The sequence below is a fragment of the Corvus kubaryi genome, unplaced genomic scaffold (genome assembly GCF_017639235.1).
Source record: "Corvus kubaryi isolate FWS band 111438036 unplaced genomic scaffold, C.kubaryi_AGA036_p1.0 37249, whole genome shotgun sequence".
Lineage (NCBI taxonomy): Eukaryota > Metazoa > Chordata > Aves > Passeriformes > Corvidae > Corvus > Corvus kubaryi.
In genome coordinates this window covers 6,079,357-6,105,693 of record NW_024581072.1, presented here as the reverse complement: position 1 = coordinate 6,105,693, position 26,337 = coordinate 6,079,357, and the positions used below count along the sequence as shown (strand labels likewise).

Here is a 26,337-nt window from a genome sequence, read left to right as displayed (position 1 = left end):
AGCCGGCAGCCTCTGGCTGTCTCAGCAGTCCCGGGCAGATGGAGCGACACTGGCCCAAAGCTGCAGGCTCTTTACTGATGGCATATGGCTTTACAAAGCTTCTCACAGAGCTCACACTCAGACTTTGGGGTCAGCTGGTACCTTGGCAGCACTACAAACCTCCTCGGTGCCCTGAATGGGGAACTTGGTAAGTAGACAGCAGTGCCCAAGATCAAATAGCAGAGGAGGTTTCTTTGGCCAGGTCGCCCCCTCAGCTAACACCAGTCTGGTCCTGTCTGATTAATCAGAGTCTGAGACAACTAGCTCATCTACATACTTTAGTCCCATCCCCTCAGTGGGTAGCAGAGCCAGCAGCTGTGACAAGACTCTGAGACTCAATGTTCTTCACAAGTGAGATGCCACAGATCAGTGTAAGGGACCAAACAGAAAAGCAAACATGCCCAAATGATAGCTTGGATGCTGTAACCAATTAATTCCTCACAAAGTACTATTTATCAAGAAGCTGTGTATCAACCTTAGCAGACTTAGGCAAAGACAGAAGGGGTAGAGGCCCCATGAACCCTTCCAAAAATGTCTCAAACACTGTCAACCAATCAAGTGAGGAAACAACAGGCAAATTAGCAGGGATTTAAATCACTGTAGCAGTAAGAAATGCTGACAATGCCAAGAGAGTGAGGCAGGAACTGTGTCCTTAGCTGAAAGGTAATTCCATCAAGGGGAGATCACAACCACCAACCCAGTGACCACATCATCACTACAGACCCCAACTTTAGTAAAAGAGGGAACTGCACATGTGATATCATTAGCATGCCTGTTAGGACACCTCAAGTCCTTTTGGAGAAGAAAAATGATGCTTGTGAAAAGAGCAGATCCACTGAATTCTTCAAGTGTGTTGAGCAGAATTTCAGAACCAACCAGCAACCCCTAAGAGTGATCTTCATCCTTTGCTACCAGGTGCCAGCCCAGGACATCCCAGGAGACTAAGGCACTTGACCAGATACACCACCAGACAACTGTTGAGAAGCAATGTCCATGGATGGAGCACAGGAAGAAATTCCTGTGGACACGAATTATGGACACTAGTGCAGCAGTTGTCCTGGGCCTGCCCTGCCTACAGGAATTGAGATGATTTCTGGTACCCCTCAGGATACTCGCAGTGTGTGCTCACATGTTCAGTATGGGGAAGTACAAGACAGTCAGGTATTGATGCACAGATGATTTCCAGTGCTTCCTTTCATACATGTTGTGCTCCAGCCCTGATTAAGCTGTAGAAGATTGCATGCAGGACTGACAGGGAGAAAAAATGTCTCTGTTTAGGGTTATTGGGGGAAAAGATTTTTTCTGCCTACAGCCCTGTCTGCTGTAGGCATCTGGCTCTGCTACTCATGTGCAAATGCCATTCCTGAGAGCTGTTTCAGGTGCTGACAAAGTGAATGGTTTTGTTCCCCAGTCCCCTTTGCAGTCTAAAACTGGGTGGCTGGGACTGGGGTGTCCTTCGTGATTGGGATGAATGCTACTCTCTTTTCTTCCCTGAGACATTTCAACAGGTCATCCAGCAGCAAGAACCTGGCTGAGCAACCGCTGCTGACAGCCTGTGTCCACAGAAGTGGCTTGTGGCAAAGAGCACTCCCACACAACATTTCTGCTGTGTGAAGGGCCTCCAGCAGCCAAGATGTTAGTGCTTTCTGTTGAGAAGTTGGAGCAGCATGTTCTGTAACTCTCTTCCATCCCACACCATTAGGTGCCAGAAATCATGCCAAGAGGCAGGCTGGTGTCCCACCTGGACATCTCTTTCCTGGCCCATGCAAAATAATGAGAAGTGGAAAGTTCCCACTCCAGCAGAGTTGGTTATGAAGGGGAGCCTGAGACCAGTGCAACAGAACACCACCACTGTTAGCCAGAAACCATGTGCAGCATCTCAACCTGTGGCAAGCCACTGGAAGAGCAGAGCCAGCACCTGTTGTGGCTGGTCTGCATTGCAGGAGCTACATCAGCATGGCCACATTCACAGGGTCTGTGCAGCAATGATGAAGCACTTCACCTACCTGGGCACAGCTCCCTGGGAGCAGGGTCCTGACTGGCATGGAGCATTTGCAGAAGTGGATGAGGCGAGACAGAAGGAAACCTGCTTTCTGTACTGTGATATGCTTTGCAACCCTAGGAAAGGCATGACCAGTCTGCAGACACATATCCTCAGGTATATTTAATTCAAGGCTAAGTTATACCAGCATATAGCCCAGTACTTCTGCACTGAAGGGGAGGCGCTGCAGCAAGCACTGAACTCTGCTTTATCCCTGCCTGCAGAGGTCAAGGGGCCTGACATGTCTCTGGTAGTTCTGGATGGAGACACGTGGAGGAAGCTGCTAATTAGTTATGACCACCAATTAGCTTCACCTTTAACAAAAACTTCACTGGTTCCCACTTTTCCTACTGTAATTATTTCCAGCCCCTTGCAGTTCACTATCACTAACTGTGCCCTATGTACAGGGGTGGGTGGCATGGAGGGCACAACACCCACCAGCTTTGGGACTGATTTAAAGCACCATTGCAATGGTAGTGTCAAAACCAGAAGCCTTTTCAGAGTTTGTGGCACTGGTGTTTCCCATCAATTTGCAAGAGCTTTTATGATGTTGAAAAATGTTATTGGAAGATGCAGCAAAAAATATCAATTGGTTTTAATTTTGTTTTGGAACTTTTCCTCCCTGCAAAATGCTGCCAATAGACAATACTTTTCTACTAACAAAATGATTTTGTAAAAGAAAAAAATATAGGCATTATTTTCAGCAGGGAATTGTGATGTTGGGCTGAGTTGTATTTTTTCCCAAATGATAAGGACAGTAGAACAGAACAATATTTTACTCTTATCAAATAAAGGGAACAATATAGCATTGGAGAAGTGGACAAAACAAGTCATGCAAAATGCAAGCAGGATGCCAGCTCAGCTTGCAAGGCTGACAAAGCAGAAGTTATGCAAAGCAACAATATTGCACTTACTCAAAATGGGGGTTGAGGAACAGCCACCTAAAAAGGACACAGGACATTGAAGACAAACCCCAAAGAAACACATAAGGACTACCAATAAGGAGTGTGACTATGTAAAATAAAGTAATACACATACATTAAGTAAGCAGGGATAGCCAATGAATGTGTCATCAGTGTATGACAAAACCTCAAGTTTTGAGCATTTACCCAATGCTCAGGGCACTCAATTAGAGGGAGGATTCTCCCAGTGACCAGCGCACTGCAATAAAGAATGCTGCTTTCTAATACTCAAAACTGTGTTAGAGAGTTTTTATCTGGCCAATTTTGGTATTACAAGGGGGCTTGAAATTTAATTCTGCTTACCCTGGATATTGCTCCAAGTCTCCAAGCTTCCAACAGCCTGACACCAGAATGTGCCAGATGTTCTGTATCATGAAAATTAAGCTCAAAACCAGAGCAGATACTGAATCAACGGCTGGAGTCTCAAAGGCAGAGTTTGTACTTCACAGGAAGCTGTCATTTAATAACAAGGAGAAATAGGGACTTTGTCTCAAAGGTAGTGGACCATGTGCCCAAAGCAAACATCTGGCTGCAGCAGGACAGGGGACCTCTCGCCCCAATTGTGTCACGGTTAGGGATACCTTCTCTTCCACTGACTAAGCTGGTGTGCCATTTTCCCCTCTGGAGACTCCTGAGGTTGAGCAGAAAGCACACAGATAATCTCATGATTTAGCATCTCAGTGCAGACCACAGCCTCTCACTGAACTCTAGGAAAGGGGTTAAATTATCTCAGGTGGCATTATATTGTATCAGCTCCAGCACTGTGGCTCTGTCATGGGAAAGTGGTTTGTCTTCTTGCAGGTGCCATGTCCCTAGACGAAACAGACCTAATGTTTTGTAAAGGAGCTCTTAGCACTGGGAGACACCTGGAGAAGTCTCAGCATTGTCTCAGGCCACAAGTGAGCTCCCGAATGGGAAGAGAGCAAGCCCCAGGCCTTGTGTCTGTGATGGTGGCAGGAGGTTGCCCAGCCTGCAAAAACTGGAGGAGAAACCCAGCACTGCGTTACAGCTTCTGCTACAGGCTGTTGTTGCTTCCCACCCACGGAAAATGCCTTGTCCCTTAGCTCTCACCTTCACCCTGGATGAGAAGCTCAAGCTTAGACTAAACATTAACCCAGAAACAACCTCCCCAGTAGTGCCTCTTACCATGGCAGCATGCTAGAATACAGGGCTTAGCCACAGCATATAAAGGTATAGATCCTGCCAGCCCAACACCACCCAGGCCAAAAAGGGGTGAAGAAGGGAAGCTTCATGGTCTCTTCTTGTTGACAGCTCGGGGACTTACTGAGCCAGCAGTGGCTTTATGTGTGTTTGGCACCCCTCCACCAATTTATCCTCTCAAACCCTGTAAACTTTTAGTGGCCCCAAGATCCTGCAACAAAGTGAACGACAAATTAATTGCACGTCATATGGAGGAGGGTGGGTGTGGAAATCAAAACTATTCTTTTTAGGGTTGGAGCTGGTATCCCAAGCTTTAGATAAATGGAGAAACAGAAAGCTTAATTTCACAAGTAATGTTATGCATGCAGCAAAGCTCAGCAAAGACCGGCTCTGGGTAGAAAGACACCTGTTTTATCCACAGGCACCAGCACAGGCAGGAGGAGCTTGCTGGGCTGCATAACCAGGTCAAACTGTTTCCCAGCCACATCAGCTGGCAGCGGCAGCACAAATCATTCTTGAACACTTCATGCAGAGGTAACCAAGAGGTTCAAAACACCTGTGGCACTGACTGACAGTCACTCCGTGTCTTGCAGGGGCCTAAGAGATTTGCATTGGGCAAAGCTAACCTCTGTCCCAACTGGAATTTTGTGACCTGAGTTCAGCGCTTTTCAGTACCGCTGAAGTTTGTGAAGCAGAAGGAAAGTAGATGAGGGCCCATGAGGACATGCGAGCTTGGCTGCAAGGTGCAGGTCTGCATAGGTCTTGCAGATATTCCTTCATCCATCACAATTTAATAAAGAATGAACACAAGTGATTGGTTATGACTAGAAGAAATGGCCCTCAACAAATACACATGGACCAAAGAACTGATGAAGACACGAAAGAAAAGAAACTTATAGCAACCCTCAGATGTCCTTCCCTTCTGATTTCAATTAAAAATTATTTTCAGAATTCCCCATCAGGGTCAATACCTTGATCCTTATGTCTGCTTCAGAAGAGTTTATGTATCACATAGACCAATGTTTATTATACACTGTAGACATATGTCAGGCTGTGGTTTAGTCTAATAATACATGTTTCAAATGCCTTTTTTAATAAACATAAGGGCAAGTCAGGAGGGAAGATTTTTAAGCTGTTGCAGAAAGCTCTAGGAAATAAAATTGTAAGTAAACTTTCAATTTTCATGGTCTTGATTTGAAAGATAATGTCTATAACAATAGCAAAAGTCTGTGTGCACCCATGAATGTAAGAGTATAAATAAATCAGATTAGCAATATCATCTGTGAAGAAAGACCTGCCTTTTAGACTTCCCTAGCTAGGTGGCATAGTTTTAAAATAAGTTCATTTTTCTGAGATACTGTAGTAGGGTTGTAGTAGCATTTTCTTCTCATCCCACACTTTCAATCTGTGCAGCTCTCAGTGACATTCAGGGGATCTATCCACTCTTCCCAAAACTTCACTTCGATTACTTCTATACTGTGTGGTTGGCCTCCACAGGTCTCTCCCATCTCAGTCTTCTATAACTCATTGAAACTGGCTGACTTGTCCAGTGAGGGAGACCATGTGTCTCAGGTGAACAGGCACTATCTCCCCTAGAGTCTGTCATCTTGGCTGAGAACACTGGGGGCTATGAATGCCACCTTTTCCTTCCTCTGCAAACACTGACAACTTGAAGGGTTGGGTTATCAACCACAACATGTTTAACAAAGGCATAATCCACTTAGGTTCAAGGTCAGTCTAAAAACATTAAGCAGACCCCTTGTTATAGCAGGCACACCTGGAATAATGCACTGCTCAGCCAGAAAGTGGGGCAGCAGGATCTGGCATCATGTTAGGGAGAAGAAGTTGTATTTATCTAAATACTTGGCTCATCCGGGGTCTGCGGAGGCTGAGCTGCACAGGCAGGGTATCTAGCCCAGGGGATGGGCAAGCCTGGGAGGCAGGGGAGAAGGCTATCAAACGCCATTCCCAGAGGCAGATAGGGCATCTCTGAATGCTAGATCCATGGAGGCTAGCTCCTTGGTTCAGGGGATATTAATGGTTTTTTCTAAAGAATATCAAGTAATATTTTGTGACCTTGTTCCCAGGATTTGCAGGTTCACTACCAGCCATATGCCATGGGTAAAATACCTTCAATATCATAAACTCCTACAGAAAAGGCCTCATCCCTCCCATACTGAATGGGAGTCAGAGACAGGGATTATCAATGTAAAAACCCAGCACAGGAGGACCGTAACTGTGGGGCAGAGAGATGGCCAGGAGTAAGGCTATCAGAAAACCCAGTCATCCCCAGTAAAGGTCCACATAACACTAGGCTCTGCCTGCAGGCAGGCTGTGGTTGGTTGCATGCAGAGATGAGAGTTCCTCTATGAAACAAACTCACCAGCACAGAGTGCTGCCAGGGTCTCAAAGCTAAACAAAGAGGAGGGAGAGCTCCCAACACTTCCCAGCCAAGCAGGAAACACACCTTGTGCTCCCACGAACTTCCACAGGAATCAGACCCTCCCACTGGGGAAGCAACTCTACTCTCCCACAACCTATTTTCTTGTCCCAGCCTGAGTCCCACTGGATGATGTCCTCCAGCTTTCAGAACCCCACAGACCTAACACTCACCTGGAGACAGTGTCTTGGCTCAGTAACAATGTTAAACACACGCTCTCCTGGCAAGCTAGATACTGAAGGCACCAATACCCTCAAAGAGCAGGCTTTTTTCCTGACCAATTCAGAAGCCCTAGGTACCAATGAAGGAGTGTTCTCGGTTCATTATTTCTGGAGATTTTACGTGTACATAAAGATCTCGTTCAAGCCTCCATCAGAAAATGTATAAAAGCCCTGCTTGGTTGGGTCTTTTGCACCATGTCAGTTCCTGTCGTTATACCACAGCTGGTATTTCCTCTGTAGCCTCAGCTGCAATCCTGAACTGCACAGGACAGGATGGGCTGAATGGAGAGAAGTACAGAAGAGGATAAAATTCCTCTGACACCTTCCAAACCATTACAAAGTCTGACTTGGTCTCCAAATGGTCCCATAACTACAGCCTTGCTTACTGGGGCAGATGAACTCCTGTAACCACACTTCCCCCTCTGGTCCATTTCTTACTGACAGTTGCTGCTGCTGACCTTCTGCAAGATGAGAGGGAAGTGATGATGAAGTCTCTTTTTGTTAGATCTCTTCCTCCTCTTCGCTAACGACATCCTTCAGGTCCTGAGGTCCCTGCTCTGCTCGCTCTTTGACGTAGGCCGCCTTGATCTGTTCAAGTTCACACAGCTCTGCCTCCAGCTCTTCCCTGTGCATTGACCGACGGCTCCTCAGCAGTTTCATGGGGAAGGGGTTTAAGTCATTGAAAGCAATGTTCATCAGCTTCCTACAACAGAAAGGACAGCTCTGGTCAACCTATTTATTGACTGGTAACACATGGTAATAGATACACTAAGAGCATTCTGGAGTGTGCAAAAAGTAGTGCCTCAGACTTCAGCCCTCTGAGCTTAGAAGTCACCAAATGGCAGAGTCTTAAAGGAATTCTTTCCCACACAAGCATCCACCCAAGCAGTACTTCACATACACTTATACCATCCCACCTTTTAAAGTACCAGTGTGAAGCCATCATTTAGGAGACAATGGATCAGATGCCAATTTTGATGGCTTCTCAGGGAGGAATATTCCTGATGTTGAGCTCGTCTGATCACAGAAATCTTCATCTCAGACACATGTTGCCATTAGAGGTCACGGGTTGTGCAATGTTCCCAAACATCCCAACTACAGCTGAGAGAAATCCAGCAATCAGTAGCACAAGTACCAGCTGCTACAAGAAAGAGGCTGACCCAGACTTTGTGTCTTGCTCTGCTGTAGCATGCCTTTGCCCAAGCCAAAAAGATTTTAAGTAACACCATAAAGGGAAAGTCAAAAAAAGACAAATAGATCCATGTCCCACAGATCTGTCAATGCATATGCATCTCTCTTTATAAATTAGTCACAATTCTTGTTTAGCTGACCTAACAGGCAGTCAAATACAAATACATGGGGGAAGCTTGTCTACAACTCAGAGTCCTACCTGCCATCCATGATCATTCTTGTGAAAAAGCGTAGGTACTGGTAGATCTCCACACTGTCATGAATCCTTAGGATTTCCTCCTCGTTGTATTTAAAAATTGCAAGAGCATAGCGGAAAATGACCTGGACGATCGAAAGGTATTTGAGTAGATAAGGCTTTAAGGAGCTGAAGGTCCCGGCCATCCTGGCATAGAAGATGGTGTCAGGCACACAGCACTGCAGTACAGCCTAGATCCCGTCTTACTGCTGCTCTCAACAGTCTGTAGTACGGCACGCCTAAAGGAGTACAGAGCTATCTCACGGGAATGACCATCTGTTAACTAATTTGCAACCCCAGAGAATACCAGGCTCTACAAAAGGACCCCACAGCGATTTCACAAGGGTTCTCCCTATGCACAGGGACAATGCAGGACGCATGTTTTCAAATACTGCCTATCTTATGCTCCCTTTGTCTGTAATACTCTCAGTTGTGTCACAGAGCAGGAGATGCCATGGCCTATCAGACAGCTGTTTTGTTCAACTACCTGCTGAAAAGCACCAAGTGCACAGAATCAGGGATTAGGTCTGCCTACTAGCAGCAAGTACATAGAAAACACAGAGGCTTGGAGACATCAATGCATGACACTGAACAGGCAGGATAAGACAGCGGTTCAACCTCACATTTCTTTGATAGATGTGTATGCCCATCACCCTCTCACCACATCACAGAGGTGGTGCAGATGGGAGGAAGGCCTAGACTGAGTGTCGCACCTTAGTTCCCTCATACAGGAAAGCATCCCACACTCGCAAGAGGATGTCGCTGACCAGACTGTCCACAAAGGCCACCAGAAACCAGTTGAAGGTGATGAGTGAGACATCGATGCGATACTGTTCAAAATGAGCCATGAGGCGAGGCAGCTTCTCAGACAGGAAGTCTTTGAAGACTCTCTGATCTACCTAAAATTGACAAAAAAGAAAACAATGAAGTCCTAGTCAAGAGCAGTGCTGGAAGAGAAGAGTGGCACAAGAGGACAATGGCCCTTGCATGTCAGGGTCATCACTGGTGCTGCCTCCTAGTGAACCACACCCCAGGAAGAGCAGAGCATCCTTTGTCTCCCGACCCTTCAAACTCACTGAGCAGTGTACTTGTATGCAGCATCCAGTGCAAGGCATGGAGCTGAAACAGGGCCAAGATACAAGCAGAGAAACATCCATTCTTCTCACTCAAAGAAGCATATTCCTTCCCTTCAAAGTCAAAGGGAAAATCTGACACATCTTCCTGCACTGGTCTTACCGGGATTTTCTGTGATACCACGAGCATCCAGTTGAATCACAGGAATTAAAACTTGCCCAGGTCTGAATGACTGTACATGGTCCAACAGACTGAACACCTAGAGTACCTCTGACTTTGCAAGCAGGACCTGACCTTCTCACTTAAGCTTCTCTTTGTGGTCTGAGTGTTGTCTGTGCATTGCTTCTGACTGCATGAGCCAAAACACAGAAATGCAGTCAAGTAAGATCCTTGATCCAGGTTTATAAAGGTTTCATCTCAGCAGAGCTGTGCTTTCTGGAGGGTAAGTGCTAAAGAGCAGGATAATGTTTAGGGCTTCCCTATGCCATATCATATTAATGCCCAGCTGTGTCAGCCCACTCAGCTGTGGCACAGTGGTACAAACCATATAGGTGATATGCTTTGTCTTTAAAACTTGCACTTTTAAGTTTTCCAGCCAACTCACTTTATCAAGCCAACCCACAAAGCATCACCTTAGATGTTCCTTTTTACATGGGTCTTGGCTAGACTTGCAGATACCAACCACGAGGTCAGAAATTCTTTCTAAAGAAGACTCTCTGCTGACAGTGTCTTCTCACCAAATGTAGGGGGGCCTCTTCAGTCTGTTGTATTTTCTCTGTCAGCCTCTACTTGCTGAGTATTGAATGCTGTCTATTAAATCCCACAGCTAACACAACCTGCTCTGGATAGACATTTTGCTATCTTCACAGTGATTTGACTGTTTCCCCCGTCTGTGGGTTGGCCTCTCCACCAGCACACCACTGTTCCAGTAAACATTAGTCAACAAATTCAGTGGCACAATCTCTCAGCTACTGACCCTTGAAGACTCCTCTATTGTGGGCCCACAGATAAAACCAACCCTCTTCTCTCTGAAAGGACCACACACAATAGAGACACAAAGGTGATAGCCAGGCTTACCAGACTGGGCACTGAAGGGTGTGGGTGGTATGGGCACACCATTACAATTCCATTGAACAACATGGGAGTTAGCTTATCTCTTTGTCTGCCTGGGAGGACATAGCAGATCTGACACAAGACATGCTGAAAACCTTGAAATCCAGTGATTTTGAATCAGCTGGGTAAGTTACTTGCAGCACATTTGACATCAAAAGGCCAGAATTTTTTCTGATCTGCAGAGAGCCCCATGGTGACAACACCACGTTTTATCATGAACTGAGGCAAATACAGTGAATATAAAAATCTCAGTATTTTCATCTATATGTGCATGGCACTCCAAAGATAGAGTGCAGCTCCAAAAAAATCATCTGAAGGGCTGCAAAATGGTGCCCTCCTCATACTCAGGCTACACATATCAAGAGTTTGCAGCTTCACCTCTACTAAGACTTCTTTAAAATAAGTAACTGTGCAATTAATGGGTACTTTCCTTCTCACTAACCTGACTTTCATGTTACTACTTAGGAGTGGTACCCGATTTCCTAGAGTTGGTGACCAACTTTGCTGCTCTGTGTGTGCTGCTCCTGTGAATGTAACAATTTTGTACTCTCAAGTCTCCAACACCTCTGCAACGGAAGGGATTGCAAGGTGGTATCACTGTCCTGTGAGAAATCAAACACACAGCAGGTTGACTACTCACTTTTTAATCTTTACTGAAAATCACTGTATGAGAATCCAAGCAGATGTGAGGGTGCTCAGCTCACCTGTGATGTTATTAGTGTGTCACTGTAGTAGTCCGCTGGCATTAGGTTCTCCACAATATAGACTAGACACCAGAAAGCACTCTCCTCATCTTCCAGGACCAGGAGAGCAACAGCTGCCAATCTGTGATCGACAAGACATGGTGAGGCAATTCAATACTTCAGGGGGAGTCATCAGCACAGGAACTGAAGAATACAAGACTTCTTTTTGCATGTCTCCAGCTCCATCAGCATCTAACGAATCACGTGTGACAGGACAGCCAGACAGAGGCAAGTGATCTGTTTCTGAAGGAACCACAGGGATGTGATTTTCTTTCCCATGTGGCTCTCTCAGAACATACGGAACTGGTGTGACAAAGTCAGGTTTCCCAGCTAATGTAATGTTCTGTAGATGTGCTGAAGTTAGTAGTGTGCTGATTTGGGCTATTTCAATGCAGGAAAGAGGTCACTCAGAGGTACTCCATATTATGTGATATAGTTCACCTCTCCATACATTCTTTTACAGCCCTGACCTTCTTCAGCTCTGATTTACTCCCTTTTAGACAGACTAGAAAGATGATACCTTACATTAAGGGCTCTCAGGAGAAAAGTTTCTATCATCTTTTTGAAGACCATCCAAACATCATTAGGAATAAATAGCTTACACAGACCTTCCTCATGTGAAAAGGTCCAACTAGAAATTCCCTTCTTACAGCTAATGCCTGGTGCCTTTTCTACTTGGCAGCACAATTCTAAGAAATTTAGGTTCATCTTTCCTATAGCCTTCTTTGGGAAGTGAAAGAAGCTTTTATATTCTCTGAATCTTCTCTTTTCCAGACAGAACAACCCAGTTTCCTCAGTCTCTCCTTGTGTCATTTGCTGCAACTCCCTCATGTGTTAACACTTCCCAACACTTCCTCCAATCTGTTCTCAGCAAAAAAGGGAATCACCAGGGTGTTCTTCTGCTTTACTACTTTACATTACTACTTAAAAATTCAGCCTTGTGCTGTTATTCTGCAACTGCTTCTCTCTTCCTCCTATAGCTGTTCCTTCCTATTCCATAACTATAGAGATGCCACACAAGTGCATCCTGCTGCTTACTGGATCCCAGCAACAACGCTGGATGAAAGAAAAGACACCAAATGCAGAATTCTGCAAGTAAATACCTAGATCTAGGACAGAACTTTAGAGAGGCAAGAGCCTGGGCCTGCTTGAATCACAGCCTAGAGTATGTGTCTACACCTTTTCAGTGCTCTCTCATGAAGAAGCACCATACCTGGCTCCTCACCTGTTCAATCCCTGGCAGTATCCAATGGCAGGATTGTGCCAGGAGAATGCCAATAACACCCTCCGGAGCTTGGGGATGAGCTGGGAAGTGGGAGAGGAAAAATGCTTGTTGTTGGTGAGTGTGCGGGGCAGGTCAAGCTCAATCTGCCGGCAGGCAGGGTGCTCGGTGCTCCGGCTCTGCTCCAACAGTCGCTGATAGTGGCCACACACAGGGCTGCAGTGCCGGCTGACCATCCACCTCCACACCCGCTGCCGATGCTCTACTGGAATGCCACTTCGGATCAGACTCTTCAGCTCTGCAGAGGGGTTCAGCTCTCCAATGCTGTTCCATCTGTCACGGAGGGGCTTCTCCACTATTTCGTGGCTTCGCAGTTTGTTGGACTTTATCTCAAGGGCTTGGATTTTGGCCAGGAGTTTCCAGTCCTCAATTTCATAGTCAGGTACAGTCATAAACCCATACTCATCATACTCGCTGGAGGGACACAAGGCAGTGTTTAGTTCAAATGACAGTGCTGGTACCTGTGTCAAGGACACTTACTGCCTGGGGTCATGCCAGCTACAGCCTGTTGCCAGGCTCCCGTCACCCATGCCAGAGCACAAGTACTTGTGGGTGTGCATTCCTCCCCACCCTTTTCTAGGCTGCACTGCGATCTGAGAAATGCTCGTTAGGCCTCAACTTCACTTTGCCGCGCTGTCGCTTAATACTAAATCTGGGGTTTGCTGATACCCTTGCTAGTGATATTTTTAAGCGATCTCAAACACTCATTTGTAACAGTACTCCTCCTTCACTTTTCTGTAGACAGCCTGCCTCAGAGCCTTGAAGATAAATGAGAGCCTGCAGCACTGGCATACACACACAAATTCAAGCACAACTTTTCTCTGAGCTGCAGACCAACCTCATCACACCCCTCTCATCAGTCCCTAAGGGAATATCAAGCTCACCCTGTGTACCTTCTCCCTACCATGTCCTAGTGCAGAGACAGTTCTGTAGGAGAGGACTGCAAAGGCTTTGGGGCATCAAATCCGAGAACAGAGATCCACAGTCCCTTCTGATGTCTCCCTGTACACAATACAAATCTCTTACTCATCAGAACAGCCCAGGAGTACTGATAGCACAGCTTGTACAGGGTTTGTGCACCATCTGTCCACAGGGTGGGATACTTTTAAGATATCATCATATTCTTGACAGAGAGACCAAGCCTGGCCTACAGGGTCTCATCTCCAAAGCTACCTGGAGAACCTGCGAGGCTGACCAAACAGATAAAATTGTAATTGCTGCATAACAGGGGCACTGACTGTGCAGGAAGGCATAAACACAAATGTAGACCTCTGCTATAAAATGGCCTTAGATGTCCTTGCCTGCACACTTCTCTTTGCAGACAGGCTTCTACAAAGCTGTGAATATCCTCATGCTCTCAACTCTTACCTTACAGGGTTCAAGTTAAAACCTTCATCTGCTTCTTCCTTCACATCCCACTGGAGAGCTTCCTGGATGAGGTTCTTCACCAATTCAGCATGCGAGCTGGGCAAGCCAGGCACAGCCTCCTGCAGCTTTCTCAAGACTGTCAGGTATTTGCTCTCCATCTGGCAGTTTCTTGCTTGCAGGCAGGCACACTGATGGGGAAACAAGAAGGAAAGAGCTCCCTCAGTGGTAGTTCTTTCTGCATTGCCACTGCTCTCTACTGGCCTGGTCTGCACATAAAGTAAACACTTCTGAAGAGCAAAGCCCCAGGAAACACATTTAGTAGTTTTCCACAGTCAGTGGAACTGCAGCCATGAATCACCACAATCTATGAACAAGCATGAGCTGCAGTAGCTAGCATGCAACAGAAGTTGCTTATTGACTGGGAGACCTTCTACATCATCACCTATTTTAACTACTGCATTGTATCAACAGATGGCCACATCCCACCAGCTCAGCTGAGGACACAAAGAGCCAGCACTGCATCTGAGTCCTCTGCAGTCTTTTTCCCTCACCCTCAGACAAGTTCTCTACACCACATTGAGCTGTATCCTGATAAAACATACTACTCCCATGACTGAGCTATAAGCATACCAATTTCAGGATACACAGTAGCACCACAGACTAGGTGACCACATGTCCCTTAGCATCCCCAGTCCCATGGCACTGTACACATCATTTCTCATGCACAGGAAGCCCAACTGAGACCAAATAGCAGGACAATACCTGCCACCACCATAGTCCTGGGCATAGAAAGCAGAAAAAATGAATGAGGATTATTAGACCACTCCACAAGTGGGGAACTGAGGCCACAGAGGTGATAAGACTCACCCAGTGTCTCACAGGAACTCAGTGAAGACTCCTATTTGGTGGGAAGCAGAAGTTGAAAACAAGAACAAAACAGAAGCCACAGAAAGAGTTAGGTTGCATATAGAGGGGACAGAAAGGAGCATGGTTTCTTTCATACTACCACTTTAATTAGCATTTTGCCTTACACTGAGCATGCTGGGCTCGTGTGATTACCTCCTTTTTGAAGGTTATGGCAGTCTCAGGATGAGAGGGCAGCAAGTTAGGAGGAAGGCAGGGTTTCAAAGAACTATAAAGCAAACACATGTAAGAATGGCAATAACACCCCAGAAGCAGCTTTTTGCCCTGTTCCAGAAGCCATGACCATGAAGACATACCTGTGGTGGTGCATTCCCCACGTAAGGCCACACTATGATCTCAGAAATGCTTGTTAGGCCTCAGTCTTGATGAGGCTCAGTCTTAGCACCTGGGCTAAGCTCTTGTGCTTATCAGAGACACTGTCTGCTCCCAGGAACTGGTGCTGCCTAACAAGCTTCTGTTTTTAACAAACACCATTGGAAACTTATTTTTCTCACAAACCCAAATGGAACAACATTTTTGTCATCACATTTTCAAAGAAAGTTACCAATTGCAGACAGGATGGCAAACTACTATGACTAAAGGCAATTGTCTTGTGAACCTATGAACAGTGGTCCTAAGTGAGACCCTTTGAGCTCTCCTGGATCACAGTGGGCTGTGACCAGCAACCTTCCTTTGAGTGAGGCCTCTCAGAGCCAGAGAACTCTCATATTTGCTGCACTTGCATGACCACTGTTGAACAATGATGACAGAGCCCGAGCTGATACCCCCACTCCTTGAGGCTCAACCCTTTGCCTGTTGAGAAGATGCAAAGACATCTGACAGGAGCACTTCACCGAAGGAGAATTTTCACATGCTGTACATACTCTAGGTCTGTGTGAATATGCCACAAAAAATGTACCTGGAATCTTAGATTCTTAAGTACTTTAGCCTGGTAAGTAAGTTAGGCCTGTAAGTGAGTTACTGTCGTGATTACAGTAAATTCCAAGGAATCTTTTGTAAATTGTTTAAATTCAGCCATTGCTTAAGTGCTATTAAAATCTTTAGGCCCAAACTACTGTTCAAGTCCAGAGGCAAGTTTTGCACAGGAGTCCACACAGAACCTTGTGGATCGATTGGAGGGCCTTCCTTATTCCTTTCATGCTAAAGCTTTCCCATCCTTACTCTTTTCCATCCCCGGCTTCCATGTAGATTTTTGATTGATTTTAGTTTTAGATTGACTAAAGGTTTTTTAGTATTTTACATCTGCTTTAACCATCTAGTAAGTAGTAGAGTGAACCTTGCCAATGAGCTTTGCTATGCTTTCACTTCAATTTTAAATACTATTAAACCTGCTTTGCCTAACTTTTGCCAGTGATTCTTTAAGCAACCTAGGACACTCATTCACAACAATACCTTAAAACCCAAGGAAGTAAATCCTAGGCAAAACCCACAGAACCAATTCCAGCACACACCACCAGTCTTGGAATTAGTTCAGGACCAGAAAATAGGATTAGACAAGTCTGAGGGTAACCAGGTTATGCACACTTACACAGCTACAAATAATAATACAACTTAGGAAAACACAAGAACTCTGATAGAACTGCAGGACTTGAAGAGTGCTGCCACATGGCAGTGCCAAGTCCATCAGAGAAACCATGACTAGATGGAGCCAGGACTCAGTCTGTCAGCTCTAAGGAAACTTTTCTGATTGCCTGCACAGTGTTGCTCTTTTATTTGCATAGCTGAAATGCAGAAATCTGGGTCAAGTTTCAGCACCTTTAAGACTAATCTTCACAGGTATTTTACTTCTGTTGAAGAATTAAAATGGTCATGTCTAATTTGGAAACAACACAAAGCAGTAAAGAGGTCACACTAAAAAAACACGAGAAAGCTTATTCCTTGTGGAACAAAATCTATTCCGGTGCCAGCTTCGAAAATAAATTAGTTCACACCAAGGAAAAAAGGTCATTTGGCCTTACCTTCATCAGAAGGGCTTTTTCATTCTCAGCAACGCTTGTCCAGAGTCGAGTAACCTGGTGGATCTCTGAATTGAGAAACTGGTTCTGGGTTTTGTATGCATCAATATCATCCTACCAAGCAAAACAGTCACATAATGAGAGTTCTTGAGGGGCTTGAAATCCCTCCCATTTCAGGGACGTCGGATTATATTAAAGACAATAAAATATCTCAAAAATTCTGTGTTCTGAGGAGCAGACAGGACTCCCCAGTAAAAATATTGCCTACAAAGGAAATCAAGGCACAATATTGTCATGCATCAACAAGACACTTGAAAATGCTAAATGTATATATGTACTTTAAAAACAGGGAGATCATGGTCATATAAAGCCAGAGATGCACTTAAATAAGATGAAGAATGTATATGTTTTGTTTGTGTTTTGTTTGGTTGATTGGTTTGATTTTGATTTGTTTCTTTTTTTTTTTAGTGAAACAAATCTCAGCCCCACAGCTGGCAGCAAAAACAAACACTCTCCATAGCAAGTGGATCTTTTGGCAATTCTCCACCTCACATTAACCCATAACTACAGCTGTGCACATAGAGACATACAACGGGCTGCATCTGAAAGATCCAGCATGTTTTGGGAAACTGTTTGCAAGACAGAAACAGAGCAACAAAGTAAGTGAAGGCAGCAAGTCATATTGCATCTGTGAAACAAAAGAAAGAAAAGAAACTGGCAGGCACTGAATGATGACAGGAAGTCAAACAAAACAGGCTCTAAGCTGAAGCCGAAACTGACCCAGATGCTTTTCAGCACCCTATTGGCATCAGGTGAGTCCCTTCCAGCCTTCCTCTCGTTTGGAGACAGATGGAGCAACCAGCAGAAGTATATTCTGTGCTTACCACAAAGAATACCCTCCCACTGAATCTGAGGGCATAAAAATGGGCCTGAAAGACCTGTGCCACTCTCACACACCTTCAGATGTTCAATCTCCTCCTGCTGCTTATACAACGTCTCTACAGTGATAGTGTTGGCTTCTTGCAAGGGGTCAGAGAACTCTCGGGCCATTTGCTCTGTCAAGGCCATGATGACTTCCTGTTTGGCATGGTTCTTCTCCATCAAAAGCTGCACATGTTCCTTGAGCTCCTGGATATGGCTGTCTCTTAAAGCCAGTATCTGCTCCAGTTCCTTCTTTTCTTGTTCAAGAGCTTCCAATCGACTTGTCAGATCTGCAATTTGTCTCACTTTGTGGCGCACCAGCTCCAGCCTGTCCTTATCTTCTGCTGCAGTGAGATACATGCTAGATACTCGCTTCTCCTGCTGGGCTGCCTCCAGAGCTTTGTGGAGAAGTTTAACCAGTTCCTGGAAAGGGAATGCAAAGCCATCACTGTGCTGTCCAGGGCAATGGCAGTATAGACAGCACAGACTCAACAATGAAATATCTTGAAATTTACTCCTTCCAGAAGGAAAACAATGCAGAAATCTTGAAACCACAATGATACCACAGTGAGACATTCTGCTCTCAGAGCTGGGGCTGAAAGATCTCTGCAGCAGGTCACAGATGACCTGATGTGGATTGCTAGCAGAAAAGCTGCTGACCACACTGTCTGCATTCTGGCTTTCCTACAATTATTCTTGGGAGGCCCAGCAGAGAACATGGAGATGTGGTCAGCAGTGTGGTAAAATGGGAGAGAGGGAAATAATGCAGTCTGTAACTAGCTGTGCTACCAGAAGGAAACTGCACTGTCCATTTTAACTTTCATTCTGCCAGAGTCCTCCTTCACTCTATCCTGCATGAAGGCATGGAACCTTGCCCCAGCAACACGTTGCTGATTCAGGCTCTGCCATCTCAGACACTTTAAGAAGCAAATCAAGACTGACTGCCCAATATGGGACCTGGCTCTCCTGACTCTTCTGCTGGAAGAGCTACCAGCATCATTACCAGAGAACCCGGCATTGCTCCATGCTTTGAAGAACAGTATCATTCATGATTGACAGCCCTTGCAGTGACCCATGTCCTGACTTCTACAGGCAAATCACACCTTAATGGTGGGTCACTGTTCAAAAAGAATGATCTGTTGTTAACAGCATGACTCCACCTGGTAGTTCTCACCAGTGTCACAGTAACTATTCAGGTGTACTTAGTGAGCAATAGAGATGCAGGAGCAAGACAACAGCAGAGCACTCTCGGATTTATCTCCCTCTTACACCTAGCTGCACTTCCTAGAAATGGCTGAAGGTCCTCCTTTGTGCTGGGCACACTCAGGCACACACAGGTGTTAACAGGTGCTAACACCAGGAGCTTCAACTGGTCTCCAGGTAGTGCCTGCTGAGCACTTCTCAGCGCTTCTACACACCTGTGTGTAAGGGAGTCCCTGGGACCAGCCTCAAGGCCCTGACCCTTAGAAATAGCAGTCTCTTCACCACACTCACCTTCTGTGATTTGACTTCCTCTGTGAGTGTCAGAATCTGTTGCTGTAGGACACTCACTTTATCCACTGAGTTCTTCTCCCTGGACAATTCTTCAGAGCCTGGGAAGCCACTGTTCATCCACCTGGCTTTCCTAATCCAGTTCAGTCTGGGCTCCATCCTCCCATCTTCCAGGGTCCCCTCCTTATCTGAGGGGAGATAGATTTAATTTACACAGGATTGCTTTGCTACTATGGACTCCCAAGTCTTGCTGTGGGGGAACTCACAACAGCTCCACAGAGGAGGCTGACATACAGGACAAGGAAAATTGACCCACAGGATTGAAGCCAAAATAGTAGGGACCAGACACTGATATGCCCACAATAAACAAAGCTGTGATGGTTTATGGTACCTGTTAACCCACCTTGCACCCTGCTCATGTATCTGGCCCACAGCAAATGCAAGTTACCATCATGGAAAGGTACACATGCAGTGAAGCTGCCACACTTAGCCTATGACTGTGCAGCAATTACACTTTTACCTCAAAGAAATAAATCTGGCACCATGGATTTTAATTCTTTTTTTGCCTCTGCAGAATGTTCCAGAGGTAGAAGACAGAGACAGATGGAACCTGAAGCAGAGCCAAAAGAGTCACTCTTGTGGCAACAACATAGGAAGAGACTTGAGACAATGTAACAGAGGTTTCATATCCCTTGACAAGTTGCCATCATCTCCTTTCCGTTCCTGCAAAGTCTGAATCCCTCCTAGAAGGCATCACACAGCTCGGAAACAATCACCTGCACGACCTGCCTCCACTTCTGCCTCTTGCTTCTCATCCACATTCTCAGGATGCTCTTGGAATTCATCAAAGCTAAAGACATTCCCATTGTTCCCCCAGAGCTGCTTGGAGCCACAAATATTGTAGACAGTGTTTCTGAAACAAGAAGAGATCAAGACAGCCTACTGAACAGAAGCCATGATCACTGCAGCCAGCCAGTGAATATTCAAACTATTCAATGCCTTACCCCCCCTTACTTCCCACCCCTCCTCCCAAAACCTATCTCCTTCATGTGCCAAAAAAATGAACTCTTTATAGTGTTGGCAGATTTGAGGAGAGCAAGGTTGTAACTGGTGTAAACCAGGAAGATGCCACAAAATCAGTACAGCACAGCAACGTAAAACCAGGGAATTTCCCCATGTGCTTAAGCCCTATGCATAAACACATCAGACCAAAGAGAAGGATCAAAGGTAACAGTAGACTAACCACATCCTTCCCTGTCCCTCTCGCCTTCCCTTCCTTCATCCATCCCTATCTTTAGTTCACTGCAGAAATCCCCAGGTGCCAAGAACAGCTGCCAAGAGAAGCTCAGTTACCTACAACACAGCCAAAACTGGGACAATGATCACATTTGAAGCAGTCAGAGGTCCTGTGCTCTGAAACATTTAATAAACAACCTTGCCACTACAAAGTCAATAAACTAAAATGCAGTAAAGAGTTTCAGGAAGAAAACTGCAGTCAGACCCAGAAACAGTTTGTTACGGCTGTTGCTATCAGATATTGCCAGAGGCACTAAGAGATGACTTTACAGAATCATGAGGAACTACAAATGTATGAGCAGTTTGTGTAAAACCTACACCAGAAAGTATGCATACAGGTCTTTTCCCTTCTCCTCCTGTGTTGTCCTTCAGCTAAAACAAAGCAAGTCCCTTGTTTTAATGTCTATAAAAGACTCAGTGTCTGCTGCTTTCCTAACTGTAAATGAAACTGGTAACATGTAAATGAAACTCTGATCTCATAGGGGATCTTTCTGCACATAAGCATCACATTGTAGCTGCAGTACTGGTGGTAGAAAAACTACAGGCAACTTCCACACCAACAGTATTTGGCAGGTGCCTAGCTGCCCACCACACTTCTGATCACTTACTCATTTTTGGTTATATGTAAATAAGTGATTACAAAACACAATTAGGAGATAAACAAAAAACAATTAGGAGATACTGATGGCATTGTCTTTGTGAAACTGTAACTGCACAAGGCTTGTAACTTTTAACCTGATGGGGCTACTGCAACAGTAGATAGAAGCAGGCAATAGGAATATTAACATCCTTGAAACTCAGCAAGCAGGAGCAAGCTGTGCAGTCAGGCCTCATTACAGGCCTAAGCAACTTTTCCCTGGAGTTCCTGTTTTAGAGAATGCACTACAATCAAGGTCCTTTGAAACCACTGGAAAGTGCTAATGGGCTTCTATCATTACTTACTGAGTACAGCTGAACCTGACCATGTGCCCTTCCAAGACTGCTGTACAGATGCATCACACTAGGCATGCAAAGAACTGACTACACTGAAGAGAGCTTTACCAAGTCCTAGGTCTGCTACCACAATCTTTGCTAGGAGAGCTACATCACATGAAATGCATCAGAACAGGGGGATGTGGAAGACCCACTGGCAGGAAGTTTACTTTGACCTGGACTAGCCTCCAAAAAGGTGCTTCAGAGTTCTCCCACCCAGGCAAGAGTCCCCTTTCATACATGACAGGCAAGGAAGGCACACAGTGGTAGGCCAGCATGTCAACCACACTGCAGTTCTCTTCATGCACTTACTGTATCTCTGTCCAAGGGTGCTTAAGGGAGATGTTCTGCAAAGCAGTAGATGTTTGAGGTGCAGGCAACGATGCTGCCTTTAAACCCACTGCTTCTGTTGGTGTTTTCACCAGAGGCAGAAAGTCTTCATTGTCAAGAACATCTACGTAAAAACAAAACAGGACACAAAAGCAAACGACCAAGACAGAACTCCATTGGACTTTGGGTCCTTCATGTAACCTGACAGCCACAACAATTTACTACAAGTATACATTGCATGTTCAAGTGGTCAGGTAGAACAAGGACAGCAGAGTAGGCTCCCTTAGTTTTAGGTCAAATAACAGAAGTTTCCATGTACAAAGAGAATCATCTATTCAAGGCCAGTCAAGTGATTTCAACCATATATATGAGAATGACTAACCTTAAACAATCAAACTTTAACTGCCTAAAGATATAAGGAAGGAAAATTTTGCTATTCTCTTCCCACATTCCAAACCGCATTTGATAGCTTTAATGCGCAGATAACATTCTGCAAGCAGTTTGTTACCAAATTTTTGCCTGCTGCAGCAAGATGCTACCCGGAACTCTTGAGAGCAGACACTTATCAGGGAGGGGATTATTTGTTTCAAACAAAATGCGCATATAGTCCATAACTTAACAGGTGGATACCCTGGTTGTGCCTCCCCTTATCTGCTGACCTGTCTACTACCACTTCTAGGAATGGACATCTTAATCCCACTGCTGAAAAAAAACCTTGCTTGCTCTGTATTTCACAGGCCTTAAAATAATGACCTATCAAATGTGCACATTTCACATGTGTGAGGAAAATCAAGATGGAATTCATGATCACAAGACACCTGAACATTCCCAAACATGTGCTGTAGATTACGAGGCAGCTTACTCACTTTCGTACATAATAAGGCAGAAGTGTCAAACATTGGCGAAGTACTGATAGTTGGCACCTGCATTTAAAAATCTGGCCAAAACTTCTACCCACTTCCAGATGAGGAACACCATTCATCACCAGGGGGCTGAAAGCAAAAGAAAGGCTGACACGTGCAACACCTACTTGTTCTTCCAGCCAGAGGTTCATTCACAAGCTGGGAGCTGCCCACAGGAAATCTGCTCTGAGTGTTGCAAAATTCCCAACGTCTCATTTGCAGCTGTTGCAGCCAGTACATCATTGCCTGTTTGCTGATTGCCTAACATAACAGAAAACAGGAAAGGGAGGGGAATAATCTCATCAACATGAGACATCCTGAGATGACCACCACTCTGCTGCACAAGTCAGCAAAAAATAAGGCCCACTGTATCAAGCCTATGCTGTATCTGTATCCTCTGGTCCTAACACTGATTTGGGAAGACAGAGGAAATCTTTAGTATGGCCCTAAGTGGTAGAATCTCAGTGGACCACCGACCTAATTTTAAATTTGTTTTGGTTTATTATGGTCCAAGGCTAAGCAGAAATGTCACAATTGTTTTAGACAGGAATCATCCCCAGAGCTTTTTAACAATGATTTACACAGAAATAAAAGCCTAGCAAAGAATCCTCCTAGAGCAACCATTTTAGACAGGGGAGTTAATTTCTGTTCAGTAAATTACATGTGGACTGCAGGCCTCCTCAATTACTTTAATTTGGCACATAGTTCAGGTTTTATTCCCACTCTGTTAAACAACAGCCATCTCACAGGAAAGGAGTCCCAGACTTGCCAAAACAATACAAGTAATTTAGGTGCAAGTGGTAGCAATCAAAGCTAGGAGGACTTCAGTGAAACTCAAGCTAAGAGATACCTTAGTACAGATGTGTGTGAATGTCCTGACTGGGAATTTTTCATTACCTTCAAAGTAAAAACTCTGCTTGGTGTTCTGATCTCAAAAACTCCTTCCCCATTTTCCATTTTACAGTCAAAGCTGGCGCTGGAGAGATCAATAGACCCCAAAGGATTAATGTCCTGGGCAGTTCTGTAGTATAGTAAGCGACATTTGTTTTCGTCATAAAAGAACCAACGAGACTTCCAGGTCTTGATTGGCCCCTTGATGCCCAGCTTATTTAAATAGCCACACAGTTTTTTTCTGGATGTTTCTGTACTGGGTTTCAGCGGTACGTTTTCCAGTTCTCCAGGAGAGAGAAGTGTGTCTTTCGCTCTTGCTGAGGCTCCATTGCTGCTCTTAGTGTCTGGATCTGACTCCACTAAATTGCCTGGAGCAGCAAGGGTGCATGCTCCGCTTTCTGGTCCTTTCTTCATTTCTTTAAGGAAATAGATTGAAGCAGGAAGTTCTCTAGGTAAATAAGCCGATCTCGATTATATCATCAGTGTTACAGAACCTGCAGCCAACAAAAAAGGAAGAAACAAGCTCAGGTCTGCCACACAACAAAAAACCACTTCCTAGCTTTCAAACTACCCAGCCAAGGTCTCCAACTCTACTTTTGGTCATTGCTCCCTGCTCTCCTCTGCTCAGACGACCTCTATACATCTGTTTTCTCCCCTTTTAATTCCTAGATTAGCCTGGACTAGCAGCCATAATCTCTTGTGCAAAAAATAAGCACAGCCTGTGGGCATACCAAATCAATAGCAATAACCAGGGCATTTGGTACTTAATGTTAAGAAACAGCCGCAGAAAACACGGCAAGATAACAAGGGGGTAGGCACATAGTCAGGTCAAGGGATTGCAGGGAAGTGTGTCCTGGTATTTCCACTGAATGTTCAACTAATATTTTAAACCACGGCTCTGGAGAAAAATCCAGCCTTATGCAGCATTCTTATGAATAATTTTTGTCAGCTCACTATAATTGTTAAAATGCCCAAATACTATGTGTTAGTTCCTCATCCAGTAGGATGGATTCATATGATGGATTATGCACCAGAGAAAGTAATTCTGTGGTCCTTGCAAAAGCGACTTGGTTGCTTCTGTGACCAAAGTGACCACCTGTGTCCCAGAAGTATAAAAGAAAAAGATAAAACTCAGGCTGGAAGGGATCTGTGTAAATCTCGAGTTCAACTGCTCTCTCAGACTTAAATCTGTAGCCAGGTCCGCATTCAGATAAATTTTTATCATACACAAGGACGGCAATTTTGCCATGCTTCAAGCGCTTAACCACAGGACAGGTGTGATTTTTTTGCTCAGCACTGCAGATACCCACAGCTCCAGTATAAAGAAAGCTAACAACACTCCAGAAAAGTATCTATAAATAACTTCTTGCATTTTTTGAAACTTTGGTTTCAGACACTAACATAGCTAAGCAAACATGTAAGGAAATAAATGGCTGCGGTGATAAGTTAGTGGGAATCGAACTGCAGACACAAAACTGGGAAAGCTGATTCAACACAACATCCAGCTGTTTGACAACATGTCAATGAAATAGTACAATGGAGCACACTGAGATGTTCCCAAGCTGATCTTGTTCCTCTGCTTCTAGGAACAAGTTACCCTCGTGACTGAGAGAAGGTTTGTCCATCCTAGCGCTGGCTAAGCCCCATCCTGTTTATTGCTGCCCCCTCCTGTTCCTGCATCAGCTTTACAGACAACCATCAGGAATGTTCACTCTTAGTGGAAAGCTACTTAAATTCTTTTCGTTCACTCGCATGACACTGTGGATCCTGGTGCTGAACACATTCACAAATGCCAACAACAAGCACCCCTTGAGAAGGTGTTGCCTCAACTACATTTCTGAAACACCAAAAACACCTAATTTGCAAGCTAATTTTGCCTGGCACAAGGCAAATATCATCAGGAGGAAGAAACACCCTCAACTTTCCCAAAAAGACCCTCGGGGTTTTATGTCAGTACCAGTACAAGTATCTTCTGTACCGCCTGAAGACTCCATCACGCTTCTACCTCTTGCCAGCATGATGGTCCATGGGTCCACACCACGAACAGGATCAAGTAAGCATTTTAGGCAATTTAATTTAGGTTGTTTAGTAAGCATTAGGTTCAAGAACCCATTTATAAGGAGCCATGTCAGATCTGCCTTGCAAAGACCTCTAGATAAGACCTCACCTCCTTGAGGGAAGTAGAGAGAAGCTCCTGGAAGTCACCGTCTCCTGGCACAGAGCTACTGCTGCAAACACCACCAAGCAGGTAACCACAGCCTCCAACAAATCCAACAGCAAAAGAAAAGCAGCGCCTGCCTGAGGTTTTCTTCGGTCCAGTCGCTGCCGGGTAGCTGTCTGAAAGATATATTTAGCCGAAAGCTGCCCCAACACTGACTCACCAATGAAAACGGATCAGGGTGGACCCTGCACAAACCTTTCCGGAGCTGCTGGTGGAATCAGCACAAGACAGCCCCCACCGCCCCTCCCCGTGCCTCCCGCAGCGCCGCAGAAGCGCCTCCCAGCCCAGCTGCACCGCGGGGGTACCAGTGACGGCCGCCGGAGCCTGGCACGGCCTGAGCCTGGCACCGCTTGTACCAGCGCCGGCTGGGGCGGGGGGGGGCATCCGCGCCGCTGGCCGGTCGGGGATTTTGGGATGGGGGGGCGGAGCGGCGGCACGGGAACCCGCAGCCCCCGCCGGGAATACCTGCGGCGGCCGCGCTTCCTGCCGGGCCGGTCTGCGGCGGTGCCGGTGGGGCGGGGCCCCGGGACAGCGGCGGGGACGGGGCGGCGGAGCGGGAGGGCA

At 45.5% G+C, this 26,337-nt stretch overlaps 1 protein-coding gene across 4 annotated transcripts; it reads right to left on the bottom strand.

Moving 5' to 3' along the window:
- Positions 1 to 2,841: 2,841 nt before the first annotated feature.
- Positions 2,842 to 26,281, bottom strand: TBC1D2 (TBC1 domain family member 2). 4 transcript variants are annotated; one of them, XM_042023599.1, is made up of 15 exons: positions 26,239 to 26,281; positions 25,720 to 25,889; positions 23,559 to 24,046; positions 22,790 to 22,922; positions 21,742 to 21,883; positions 19,938 to 20,074; positions 19,165 to 19,349; positions 17,707 to 18,093; positions 16,753 to 16,863; positions 13,871 to 14,058; positions 12,446 to 12,916; positions 11,182 to 11,302; positions 9,004 to 9,189; positions 8,255 to 8,376; positions 2,842 to 7,567 (listed from the first exon to the last, which is right to left on the bottom strand). In XM_042023599.1, exons 3-15 carry the CDS (start codon positions 23,964 to 23,966, stop codon positions 7,366 to 7,368), a joined length of 2,793 nt encoding a protein of 930 aa, XP_041879533.1. In that variant the 5' UTR covers positions 23,967 to 24,046; positions 25,720 to 25,889; positions 26,239 to 26,281; the 3' UTR covers positions 2,842 to 7,365. The 4 variants fall into 4 exon arrangements, with proteins under 4 accessions (XP_041879533.1, XP_041879532.1, XP_041879534.1 ...); XM_042023598.1 differs by lacking the exon at positions 26,239 to 26,281 and adding an exon at positions 25,969 to 26,191; XM_042023600.1 differs by lacking the exons at positions 25,720 to 25,889; positions 26,239 to 26,281 and adding an exon at positions 25,934 to 26,191.
- Between the last annotated feature and the right edge of the window lie 56 nt (positions 26,282 to 26,337).